Here is a 12,710-nt window from a genome sequence, read left to right as displayed (position 1 = left end):
AAGTGATAGAGGCAGTTCTCCTGCAGTTGAATGATTTGTCTCCATCAGGATCAAATTCAGAATGAATATCCACCGTGTTCTGTTCTTCTGCTTCTTCTCAGGTGAGGACTGATTACCTGACTGTCTCTTTAAAGCTGCAGCACACACTGCTGGACATTTGTCCAAATGTTGGATGACTTGTGCTTTTCAGTTGCTGTGTTCTTATTCAGATGTCCTGTTGTTCTTTGATGTTTTCTGTTACTAGTTTCTGAAGCAGCATTTCCACAATCTGATCCAAACCACTGTAATGAAATATAAAGCAATTTAAACTAAATTCATTATTCATCATCTGTTATTCATTGTTGCTCATTTATGTAATCCATGTTAGAAAGTTAGGACATTGTAAAACACTACCAAGTACAAGTGCAACCACAACAACTGCTGTAGAGTCAGTGAAAAGCTGAATTTTGTTGCCTCTGAATCAACTCTGCTTGTCTGTGTGATCTTTGTGGATTAGCCCTCATTAACCTGCAGAATATTTTACAGTCAGTGTACAGGAAGTCCTGACCATCAGGATAAATTAAAATTAAATTAAATTTTGATTGGTTAATTTTGTTGTCACTCTGGATTCATGCCAAGTGCACATACTATGAGCAAAGCCTGCAACCGAGGACACGGCAGGCCCTGAGGGCGGAGATCAGAGCATGAAAAAGCACACGCAGAGACAGGCACATCCAGTTCAAGTTTAAAATTGTGTGTTTATGGTTTTGCTATGAACTAAAATCTTACAGTAATGATTTTTAAATAATAAATAAATGTAAGAAATAATAAATTATAGAACAATATTATCATTACTAATTTGGAATATTTTATTAACTAAAAATTTACACCCTTTAAAAATATTAGGGCCTGTACCTGTCTGCTCATTAGTGGTTTCAGGGACTGACACAAACAAGGAAAAGACACAGCAGACAGACAAAACCCAGGGGAACAGGGAGGAGCACAGCTGTACTACGACAGGAGAACAGTACTTGCATGACTGCATTGTGCCAAGTGTAAAGTTTGGTGGGGGGGATTATGGTGTGGAACATACTCTTCCTTGGTTTCACAGGGCCGCTGGCTCTGCCTGCACTTGGGGTTGGTAGCCTCTGGCTGGGATGGGGGGGCTGTCGGCCCTGGTTTTCCCGTGTTCTCCCTCCCTGTTGGCGAGGGTTCCCCGGCACAGCTCTCTGCTGTTCTCCCTTAGGGCGGGGTGTGGCTGTCCCTGGGGCATGTGGTCTCGGGTCTTTTGCTCTTTCGGGGGTCGTGGGATCCTCTGGCTGCTGGGGTTCTTGCCTGCCTGTCGCTGTGGCCGGTGCTGGTGCTGACTGATGTTGAAAAAGGTCCAAGAGTCAAATTTGGTTTTGATGTGGCTGGAGCTGTGAACAACAAAGATAAAATGAGATGCTTCCTGCAGATTTTACACAGACTGAGAGAACTGTAGCTGCTCACTGATGGATAGAAACATAAATTGTACACAAAGAATATCCACGTGTTTATAAGGTGGTTTGTTGAATTAATTGTAACAAAATCAAATTTTGATCTTTTCAACAGCACTGTGTGGTGGAAACACTGGGCTCGTCAGCGCACAATTCAACATTTATACAGGAGCTGAGGGAGGAACTGGTACAATTAATTGCTACTTCACTCTGTCTGGAAGCAGGAAGTTCTTCTGTAAGAACGAATGTAAAGCAGAAGATATTCTGGTTAAAACAGATGATGTCAGAGCTCAGAGTGGCAGAATCAGCATTGACTACAGAAACGGATCTTCTGGAAGAGGAATTGTGTCTGTGACCATCACAAATCTGATCAAGTCTGACTCAGGACAGTACAGGTGTGGTCTGGGCGGGACTTCGGTTCCAGAATCATTCACTGATTTTGAGGTCAGAGTTTCAGATGGTGAGTTTCTACTGAACAAAATTACACCAAATTTATATTCAACATATTAAGTGATTTCTGAAGAAAAAAAATTGTGGGAAGAATGTATAAGAATAAATAAGAGTTATTTGTGCTGTTCGGACTCTGGTCGTCACATCCTGTGTGAAACCAGGTGAAACAGAAAAGGAAATATTGTGATCAAACTGCACCATCTTACAGGTAGTAAATAATGATTGCTCCTCTTTTCAACAGTGCCACTGGCTGGATTTTCTGGTTTTATCCGTACAAATACTGAAGGAGAAGATGTCACACTTGGATGCAGCGATACTATTTACGGAACATGGAAGTTCTTCTGTAAGGGCGAATGTAAAAAACAAGAGGACATCATCATTGAAACAGATGGGAACAGAACTCAGAGTGGCAGATACAGCATAAAGTATGAAGTAGGATCTGCATTTGGACTGGAAGTGAGCATCACACAGGTGACCAAGTCAGACTCAGGACAGTACAGATGTGGTTACGGCAGAGCTCTGTCTCCAGATTCATACAGCAGGATTCCGCTCATTGTCATAGATGGTGAGTTTTGTTTTATTAAATATCTTAATCCATGTACCTTCTGTTCAGTGTGGATGTGAACCAGAGAGGGTTAATGGTTGGCACCTTAACATGTACATTTTAATGAGTATATTTGTATATTTGTATTGAGTCGTTTAGCTGACGTTTATATCCAAAGCAATAATTGCTATATAGGTCGCCCGCCTCTGGAGCAACTATTCAATTCAATCAACTTTATTAATCCCACTAGGGCAATTAGTTAAGAGCAGCATGCACAACACACACAACATTCACAACATACAAGCAGCCAGTATGTGCACATCTGGTACCCCATAAAGAACCCTACAGGGAGTTTGATTGCCGAAGGTATAAAAGATTTGGAGTGGCGGTTCATCTTGCACACAGGTAGTGCATGACGACGCCCAGAAGGCAACAGAGAATTCACCTGCCAGTGCATGTCCCAGGGAGGCTAAGGTACTTACTGCCTTCTGGACTATTTGTTGGTTACAGAAGGCATTAATTTTATAATGTTGTTCAGGCTGTTCCTATCAGATTGTGAAACCAACAAGAAAAACTCAAAAGACTACACAGGATTACCGGCGTGAAAGAAAAGGAGTTGACAGAGAAGATAAATTCTCTGTTGCCCCACTTCACAATGGTGGCGGTGTTTATATCAAACTTAGCATGGTCATCAAAAAGAGTGCCCAAGTATTTATATGATGAGACAATTTCCACCTGTTGGTTGTGTATGACTGCTCTCTGAAGCAGCATCTCTGTTAGTAAAGTCAGTTATTAATTCTTTGGTTTTATATACATTTAAGTCAAGGACTCAAGTCATCTCTAGTGCATTCCCGTGGTCAGACACTGGACTCGGAGGAGTGACAACAACGCAGTTTCATCGGAAAACTTCACCAGATAGCTGCTGTCCTTTCCTTCTGTAGCCATTTGTGTACAAAATAAAATCTAATAGACATGTAGAAACCATGATCCTGTCGAGAGGAATAAGGAGTCTGACCCAGACTAGGGATTGAGTGTCTTGCTCAGGGATCGCAAAATCATATAATCAGGATTGTTGTTGTACTATTGGATGGGCTCTGTTGGACTGTTGCCACAGTTCTCTCAGTCTGTGTAAAATCTGCAGGAATCATCTCCTCATCATTGTGTCTTTGTTGTTCACAGCTTTTTCAGTCCCTGAAGCCACTAACCAGCTGACAGGTACAGTTCACAGCAGTGAGCAGGCGCTACCATTTTTAAAGGGTGTCATTTTTAGTTAATATTCCAAATTAGTAATTATAATATTGTTCTATATTTATCATTTATTACAATGGTATATTTATTTAGTGTTTTTTTTTATTTTTTATTTTACACTGCATTAATAAAATTCATACTAAAATGTATGTTACTTGTCTCTTAGGTTACTTCTTGCTTCTGGTTGTGTGCCTACCCTTGGTTTTTGTGCTGTTGGCTGTTTTTCTGCTGGTCATCTACAAATTGAAGACAAGGAGGAATAGTGGTTTGAACAACACAGGAAATGCAAGCAGCATGAAGACAGAGGTGACTAACTTTAACTTGTTTTGACTTGTTGTGACTGATAGTAAACAGGGGGTCACACACTACGCGAGCTAACAGCGGCTGCGACACCCAGCGCTGGTCTCCAAGCCACGTTTTTTCAAGAAAACACACTGAAATGTGAAAGATAGCAATTATGAAGACAAAAAATATAGGTGAAAGAATGGATTAGCACACGCAAGTAGCAGGGATTGTCTGGAAAAAGTGTTTTGCGGGGAAAAGTAGCTGCCTGTTATGCCAGTCGCATGCTCTCATTGGCTGGACGTGGATGTCAAGTCGGCCGACTCCTCAAGAGGTTTGGCGTGCTAGATATCTGGCTGGCGTTTGCGATATGTCAGCGTTGCGTCAGGGAGCCGTTTTGATGCATCGTTGTGTAGTTCACACATAACTACCGGCGACCGCAGATCGACCGCTGATTTACCCCTGATCACAGCCTCACGGTCACCGAGCTCACCGACCGGCAAATCAGGCTAAAACTCAAGTAGTGTGAACTAGGCTTAAGACAGAAAGCTTGGAGCAGAAGAGTGTGGCTCTGTGGATGAAAATGTCAGTCTCTCAGTTGGTCCACTACTTTGATCCAGATTAACATATATCTTAACAATGATTTAATGGATTGTCATGAAATGTAGTTCTGCACAAACGATGAATCCTAACATCTCTGACTTTTCATCTAGAGCAGCAGCATCTCAGACCAACACACGTAATCAAACTGTGTAGAAACAAAATAAAACTAACCAAAACAATCTTTGTCTGTGTTTACACTGTTCCAACAATCAGCCACTCTGGTTTGGTTGAAATAATAACGCTTAATTCATTGAAATATTCGGTCTCTACGCCTCAGCAAGCAGCCACTAAACCGGCTTCAATGGCTGCTGGGGTCGAATGCTCCCGTCAAAGTATGTCCACTAAAAGAGCTTGTTTTGCAACTGACGGGCTCAGATTTTTATTCTAAGTTTCAAAAGTGACACGATTATGGAAGGGAAATCTACAGAGAAACATTTTACAGAAGACATTTTTTATTAAACTGTAATATTCTTTTTCTTTAACCAGAAATCATTTTACCTTCCAGATCATCGTTAAACACCTTTATTTATACCCGACAGACACAAATAAAACTCACCAAAACCGTCTTTTGTTGTCTTTGCACTGTTCAGCAATCACCAAAATGGTGTAGTGCAGGGACGTGCACAGGAATTTTGAAGGGCAGTTGCTCTGACCTGAAAAAAGGCACTAAACACAGTATCCAAAATGTATTAACAATATAAATGTCACCAAAATACATATGAGAAAAAGAGTTCCTTATATTATTGTTTATTGGTTTTTTTAATCATTATTATTTTTTATTTTTTTTCCTTTTTTTTTTTTATTTGAAAATAAATAATCTAGATTGAATTGACAGATGGGGAAAACTCGCTTCTAATAAAATATTAAATAAAAAAACGCTTAGATTTCAGAAAAAAATACAATCCTTTTTTAACCTTTTGGCTTCCCGTACATTCAGTTGCGCTTCTAGCTCGTATTCACTTCTGTTGGTACGTATCACGTATGGTAACTGGGCAAAACTACGCATGATTTGTTGTAGTATGATTGCATAAAGGAAGGAAACAGGAATTCCGGTAGGGAACAGAATCGACTGACGTGCAGGCAGCGCTGCAGCAGTGCAGCCACTTAAACAGAGTTTGCCCTTCCCCTACTGACTTTCACTTTCGGTGCCCGAATGGAAGTGAATGAGGCTTTGCGATCGCGATTATTTTTTTATTTTATTTTTTTTTCTCGGAAGGGCGAGTCGGAAGGGCAACTTGAGTCAGGAAAGGCAAACGGGCAGTTGCCCGGGCAACCAGAGCAACCCCCCTGTGCACGTCCCTGGTGTAGTGGAAATAAACCCTTACTTCACAGCGTTATTATTTCTCTAAGGGGTTCCTTAAAACTATGATTCTTGGCATAGAATGCTCATTACCTCTCACAGGTGGTAACACTCCCTTTTTTCCCAGTTGCTGATGTCTGTCAGTTAGCTGTATATGCTATCAGACTAACATCACGTCCCCTACGCACCTGGAGGTTTTTGATCTTGGACCTTTTAATAACTCAGAGTGCAGACAGCTTATGATAGTTGTCTTTGGTTAGAGCACATATAATTATGAAATGATTCAACCTGTGAAACACATTTTGAAACTTAAAGTATATAATATAATAATCACATCTATAAAATAGTCAATAAAATGCTTTTGCCACTGTTGCACTGTTAGCTGGAAGGATGGTCAGCTGTACTCTTGTTACTTGACATTTATTTTGACATGCATTGTAGACATTTTTTATAAATGTATATTGTTTGTTGTTTGGTTGTATAGATTTATATTTGGCTGTTTTACCTTTTTTGACTAAAAATCTTTGTTTTCACTTCTTTGCACTAACATTATTGATACTGCTTTTTATTCTGGTCTTATTGTGGTACAATATATATCTTGTTCTACTGAACTTAATTTCCTTTACAAACTACTTTGTCTTTCTTGCTCTAAAAGTGCAATTTAAATTTTAGGGATTTTGTTCCAGGTCTCTAGACATTTCAGTCACTGACACATTAACAAACAATTATCTAGAAATAACAAATAGCTGGTCTGTTGGTCTGGCTGCTGCTGTATTTCAGGTTTGAAGTCATTCTCGTTTTATTTTCAGGTGTCTGTCATCTATCAGAACAACTCAGTCTCCACAAATAAAGACACCATCTACGAGAACTAATGGGGATGAGGACCAAACCTACTGTAGATCTCTAGCTCTAGACTCACTAAGGCAAAAAAAAGTAGATCCCATCACTCCGGTTCTGAGGTCTTTACACTGGCTTTCTGTCTGTCAGAGAATTTATTTTAAAATAATTAAATTTAGTATTATTATTATTATTATAAAGCACTGAATGCGTTAAAGCCAATATACATTTTTGATCTTCTGCTCTGATATGAACCATCCAGACCTCTCCGGTCGTCTGGGACAGCTCTGCTTTCTGTCCACAGAGTCAAAACTAAACATGAAGAAGCAGCATTCAGTTTTTATGCTCCGTATATCTGCAACAATCTCCCAGAAAACTGCAGGTCTGCTGCCAATCTCTCTTCTTATAATTTAAATCAAGACTTTTCTGTTAGCCACTGCTTTTTATTAATTCAAATTCAAGACGTTTGATTAATATGGTATGCTACACACTTGTAATGGTTTTGGGTTTTCTAGTCCTGTTTGGGGGTTTTGTTCCATGACTAGCATTTCAGCCTTGTTTGTTCTTGTGTCCTTTTGCATGTTCAGCTTTGTGTGTCTGGTCCTAGTTCGTTGTCATTTGTTCTGGTTTTTGTCCACTTGTCAGCCTGTCTTGTCCATGTCATCTGCTTCTGGATTCTGAGTGGTGTGTTCAGTGTCTGTGTCAAGTTACATTTTTGTGCTATGTCTGTTCAGTCTGTGTTGTGATGTTAATCTCTGTTTCCTGTTTTAGTCTGAAGTTGTCTGTGTTTGTGTAGTTTTGCTTCCCATTCTGTTTCATTACCTTGATTTCTCACACGTTTTGTGTTCCCACCCTGCTCGTTTGCCTCAGTATTTAATGCCTGTTTTTCTGTCCAGTCTTTGTTGGTTCACTGTAGCTTGTAGTTGCTCTGTCGCTCTTGTCTAGTGTGTTTGTTTGCTCCTGCCTCGTGTTCTGCCTGTAAATTTGCATGGACCTTTTTTGCCTTTTGCTTGTTATGGATTTTGTTTTCATTTGGACTTACCTTGGACTCAGCCGCTCCCTGTAAGTGTGCTCGCTTTATGTTAAAATAAATCACAGAACTGTACCTGCTCTGCTCCTGTGTCCAGCATTTGGATTCTCAACCTGTTTACACTAAAGACTAAACCTGACAACTTTTACTGTCCTGCTTAATCTTGTTGTTTTTTTTCTATTTAACTCTTTAAATCAGATTCCCATGTCTTTTTTTTTATAGTTCCCTATGTTGCTTTCGCAAAGCACTTGAGTTGCCTTGTTGTTAAAACGTGCCATGAAAATTTACTTGCCTTTCCTTGATTAATTAAAATGGCGATGTCTGGATATGAATCTTTTGTACTGTGCAGCTTATAATGCGCTGTGGTTCCGTTTTGTTCCTTTTGTGTTGGTAGCTCCCAAATGAAAGTTAGAATGACCAGGAGAATCTCTTGCTGCAGTGTCCGATGTGTCATCCAGATTCTTTTTAACTATTTGTGTTTTAAAGTAAAATATGTTGGTGGCATAAACAATAAATAGAAAAATATTTAAACCAAATGCTTACAGTAGCTTATAGGTGGTCTGTTGTGAATGGGGTGAATGTGGAAATTGGCCTGGATTGACGTTAGATTCCCAGCCTGCAACTGTTGACATATGCAGTACAACTCTCAAAGCTGGTTCAAGAAAGAAAGTTACAGAAAAAAAGGTTTATTTGTGAGAATCTTTGCACTTGTTAACACTGACAATCAATACACAACTGCTGTGGCTACAAACTTCTCTATTTTTAAATATCAAAACCAGCTTAACAACAAAGGGTTTTTGTACTTCAGTACTCCATTAATATCATACTCAAGTCCCATTTTTTTACTTCAAATTATTGAGAAACACATGAAAGGAACAGTTGTCAAAACTATGGAATATTTTATAGAATTTGTCAAATTAATCTGCCTCAAAAATACACAAGCAGACATTTCCTTAATGCACTGTAAACTGTATGACCTTGATATGCATAATAAGGTGAACACTTAAAGTATATGATATTAATACATATGTTGATTAAAATTCAGTAAAAAGTACAAGATTAGAAGACCCCAGAGAACGAGGCCCTGTGGAACCACATCCTTTCAGATTGATCATATTTGCGTGCAGATGCGCCAAACCAATGCAAGTGGAGAGAGTTTTGGTCTGGTTGTTCGTGTTGAATTACTCCTCTCATTCAGTCACGGTAACGTTACACAGCAACTACACCGACCAGCATGGAGCCCAGGTCATCAGACATCCCCGCACAAATCTGGAGGACACACAGAGGATGCAAAGGAGGAACTAAACAACGAGGGAAGAGAGAGGGGTCCAGACAACAGAGGCTTAAGAAAGGAGATTTATCCTTGAGATTACTGGCTAATAAGATGGAAGAGCTACACCGGGAAATACCCGACCACAATGTTTCCATCTATGCCTTTTACACTAAAGGCGGAGGAGGGCTTGCTGTAGTTAACAACAGATGGTGTAATCCTGGTCACATTAAGATTAAAAAACGTATCTGCAGCCTGGACATTGAACTGCTTGCCCACAGGAAATTTCACATGCAATCTTTGTAGCTGTCGGTGTGTAACTTGATTTACACCGCCATTGCTCAACTCCAGACTCAACATCCGAGTGGACACATACAGTAGTAATCTCAGGTGACTTCAACCACGTCATTATGGCCACACACACTAACCAATTTCTCCCAGTATGTGAGTTCTCATACAGGAGAGGAGAGGACCCTGGACTTACATTAAGCTTGCACTAAAAGAGCTATTTAAATAAAATGATCAAATTATCTCTGGATGTTTAAATTGTGATCACCGGAACATTAACAAATATCTGATATGTTCGTTTGGCTGCTGCTGTATTTCACGTTTGATGTTGTTTCTGTTTAATTTTCAGTCTGTCACCATTGAGGACTTGCCTTCAGTCTCTACAAGTGAAGACCACACCTACCAGAGCCTCGAACCAGGGATCAGGTCCAACTACTCAACTCTACATTTTAAGGAACACAAAATGTAATGTTTTTATTTAAATCTTGGTTTTGTACTGTGCGGCTTATAATGTGCTGTGAAGTTCTTTTTTATTCCTTTTTGTTGGCAGATATTATTTTTAAGTTATATTATCACCTCTCTGCTGCTGATTCAGAGCTAATCATTTGTTTCAGGGTGTTCAGCAGTTTGTCACTTATTATTCTGAAATATCAAATCTGTCTTCAGAAATGTTGGTGTTTTTGGTTATTCTTTCCCAAACTTTGAGGAAAACAAAAAAAAATCAAAAACAACCAAGTTGAGCAAAATGGCAACATACAGCTCTCATCCTGTAAAATTAAAAGCCATTGAGTAAAAATGAGTTTGAAGTTGCGATTTAACAACCAGATAGCTGGGGGGCAGTCTGAAATGAAGAGGAAATTCATTCCACATGTGAAGTGATTTCGCTTACGAGTTCCAATAAGGAGATGAGCAGCAGCATTTTGAACCAGTTATAGACGAGAGAGGGAGGCCTGGCAAGTACCTATATACAAAGCATTACAACAATCAAGCTGTGTTGTGATAAATGCATGTATAATCTTGTCAAAGTCTGAAGGATAAAAAGGGCTTTAGCTTAATACTTAATACTAGCTTTCACAACAGAATTGATACCGACCACAACCACAACATAAGGTGCCCAGGTGTATTTGAGAGACATCAGAGGCCCCACTGGGTCTAAATATCATGACCTCAGTTTTACTCTTGTCAAAGTTTAAAAATTCAACAACATCCAGGCTTTAATATCATTAAACCAATATTTTTAAAGAGCTTCCATCTTTTCTTTTTTTTTTTTATGGGCAGGTAGATTTGCAAATCATCTGCGTAGAGATGGAAGCTGATGATGTGTTTTTTCAAGATTGATCCAAGGGGAAGCAAATAGAGTGAGAATCAAACTCTGGGGAACTCCACATGTGAGGGAAACTAAATCAAAAAATGACTCTAAAATCTCTGTTTGACAAGTTTTACCTAAACAGTTATAAGACAGTGCCTTTAATACCCACGCCATGCTCAAGGCGAGAAATAAGGACGCTGTGGTCAACTGTTTCAAATGCTGCTGTAAGATCTAAAAACAATCGCATGATCTACAGCAGTGGTTCTCAACCTTTTTTGGGCCAGCGCCCCCCTATCCATTATCCAGGTCCCTTACCGCCCCCCATCAAAAAAGATGTTTGCTATTTGCCCTGAATATTGTTGTTTTGTATTGTTTTTATTGTTACTATTGTTATTAAAAACATGGAAAAGGTAACAAAAAAGCCATTTGAAAAGTAATTATATTTAACCAATAAGTGAAAGTTCCTCCCAGAAACTGTGTCTGAAGCCAGATACTGTTTTCTTGGATGGGGGACTTAAGAAGTGGGGAGTGTGGGGGTCCTCCCCCAGAAGATTTTGAGCTTTAAACACTTAATTTCCTGCATTCTGGTGAAAATTTCTCCTCCAATTTCTGCCTTTTCTGCACCAATTTATGGTGGAAATGTCTAAAAATTCAGGTGGCAGGTGACAATTCAAAATACATAATTATAATAGAATATAATGTAGTGAGGTTCTTTCTTTCTTAATGCTTTTAAATATGTTTCTTTTTTTCAACTTATTTAATATCATCCCTGCTGAGTCAACACACATGATTAAGTCTTACCGCCTCTTTTGTGGGGAAGTAACCCATTTAAATGTGTTTGTGGTTTTCATCTCGGTGATGAATTAATCCGTTTCAGTTATTGACTGGACTTTATTAGCTCATCTGTTAATAACTTAACATATCATAACTCAGTGTTTCCCACAGAATGAAAGTGTAACTGTGGCGCAGATACAGCATGCTAGCCTCGAAAACCCAGCTGTATTTTAACGTTAACTTAGCTCTCCTTATTAGCTAGGCTCCTTACATGCTTGCTAATAACTTTTAATAGCTGGGACAAGAGGGAGAGAGAGCGAGAGATCGAGGTACGGATGGGGAGGGCGGGTGAGAGGATGTGCTGCGCGAATACGCGCTGCCTGCAGCTCAAATACGATTTTAAATAGGCCTAGTAAAGAAAATCGAAAATCAATAAGTGGTGGTCAGCGCTGATATTGTGGCAGGCCGCCACAAATAAATGAACGTATGGGAAACACTGTAACTTATCTGCTCATGTTCAAACCTTTCTGCACATTCAGAATCTCTCCCACATATCTGAGTTTTCTGACATGTAAAGAAAAAAAAGTTGTTATAGGAGACTAACGTCATTAGCCTATTTAAAGAGAATTCATAATATTTTACTACACGCCCCATACTGCATTATGTTACTGATTCGCTGGAAGTATCCCCTCGCCGTCTGACAGACAAAACTGAATGAGACGAGGAGGTGCTCCTGCCGGGGGAAAACGAAACTAACTGACAACACCTGTGATCAGACAGAAAGCTCACAAATAATTCCCCATACGTTAACTTCAGTTCGGCTGTCAGCTAACTACTATTTTGTTAATTATGTAGCATGTCTAAACTACGTACGAATTTTAATAAATTCATGAGAATTATAATAATACTAATAATCTTTATTTGTAGAGCACTTTTCAAAAACAAGTTACAAAGTGCTTTAACAAGTGTAAAGACAATAATACAAAAACAATACAAGATAAAAGCATGAAAACATTGAAAAGACTAAAATACAGATAAATATAAAATTAGTAAAATAAAATAAAAAGGATAAAATAAAGTCAAATAAGATCGGGAAAGGCTCGCCTATAAAAGTATGTTTTAAGAAGGGACTTAAAAGAGTTCACTGACTCAGCCGACCTGATTTCCTCGGGCAGGCTGTTCCAGAGCCTCGGGGCCCTGACAGCAAACGCTCTGTCCCCTTTAGTTTTCAGTCGAGACTCTGGAACAGACAACAGACCTCTGCCCGAGGATCTCAAGGTACGTGCTGGTGCGTATGGGACTAAAAGGTCAGAAATAT

General features: G+C 39.3%; 1 protein-coding gene across 1 annotated transcript; it reads left to right on the top strand.

Moving 5' to 3' along the window:
* The first annotated feature begins 1,056 nt into the window (after nt 1-1,056).
* LOC119918536 (polymeric immunoglobulin receptor-like) lies at nt 1,057-10,353 on the top strand. The gene is made up of 7 exons (XM_038739313.1): nt 1,057-1,116; nt 1,226-1,361; nt 1,573-1,917; nt 2,149-2,472; nt 3,631-3,666; nt 3,866-4,005; nt 9,659-10,353. The coding sequence occupies exons 1-7, from the start codon at nt 1,057-1,059 to the stop codon at nt 9,776-9,778; spliced, it is 1,161 nt and encodes a 386-aa protein (XP_038595241.1). The 3' UTR covers nt 9,779-10,353.
* The last annotated feature ends 2,357 nt before the right edge of the window (nt 10,354-12,710 follow it).

The sequence above is a fragment of the Micropterus salmoides genome, unplaced genomic scaffold (assembly GCF_014851395.1).
Source record: "Micropterus salmoides isolate LMB-PRFRI ecotype aquatic unplaced genomic scaffold, ASM1485139v1 Ms_hic_scaffold_23, whole genome shotgun sequence".
Lineage (NCBI taxonomy): Eukaryota > Metazoa > Chordata > Actinopteri > Centrarchiformes > Centrarchidae > Micropterus > Micropterus salmoides.
Note: the sequence above shows the minus strand (reverse complement) of the source record. Positions and strands in the feature narration are given on the sequence as shown.

What these genes read in the sequence shown, in the direction of transcription:
- LOC119918536 (XM_038739313.1), top strand. Translation starts at nt 1,057, where the DNA reads ATGGTGTGGAACATACTCTTCCTTGGTTTCACAGGGCCGCTGGCTCTG. An exon ending in TGGCTCTGCCTGCACTTGGG is followed by an intron (nt 1,117 to 1,225) that starts GTTGGTAGCCTC and finishes GTTCTCCCTTAG; the next exon opens with GGCGGGGTGTGGCTGTCCCT. An exon ending in AGCCACTAACCAGCTGACAG is followed by an intron (nt 3,667 to 3,865) that starts GTACAGTTCACA and finishes CTTGTCTCTTAG; the next exon opens with GTTACTTCTTGCTTCTGGTT.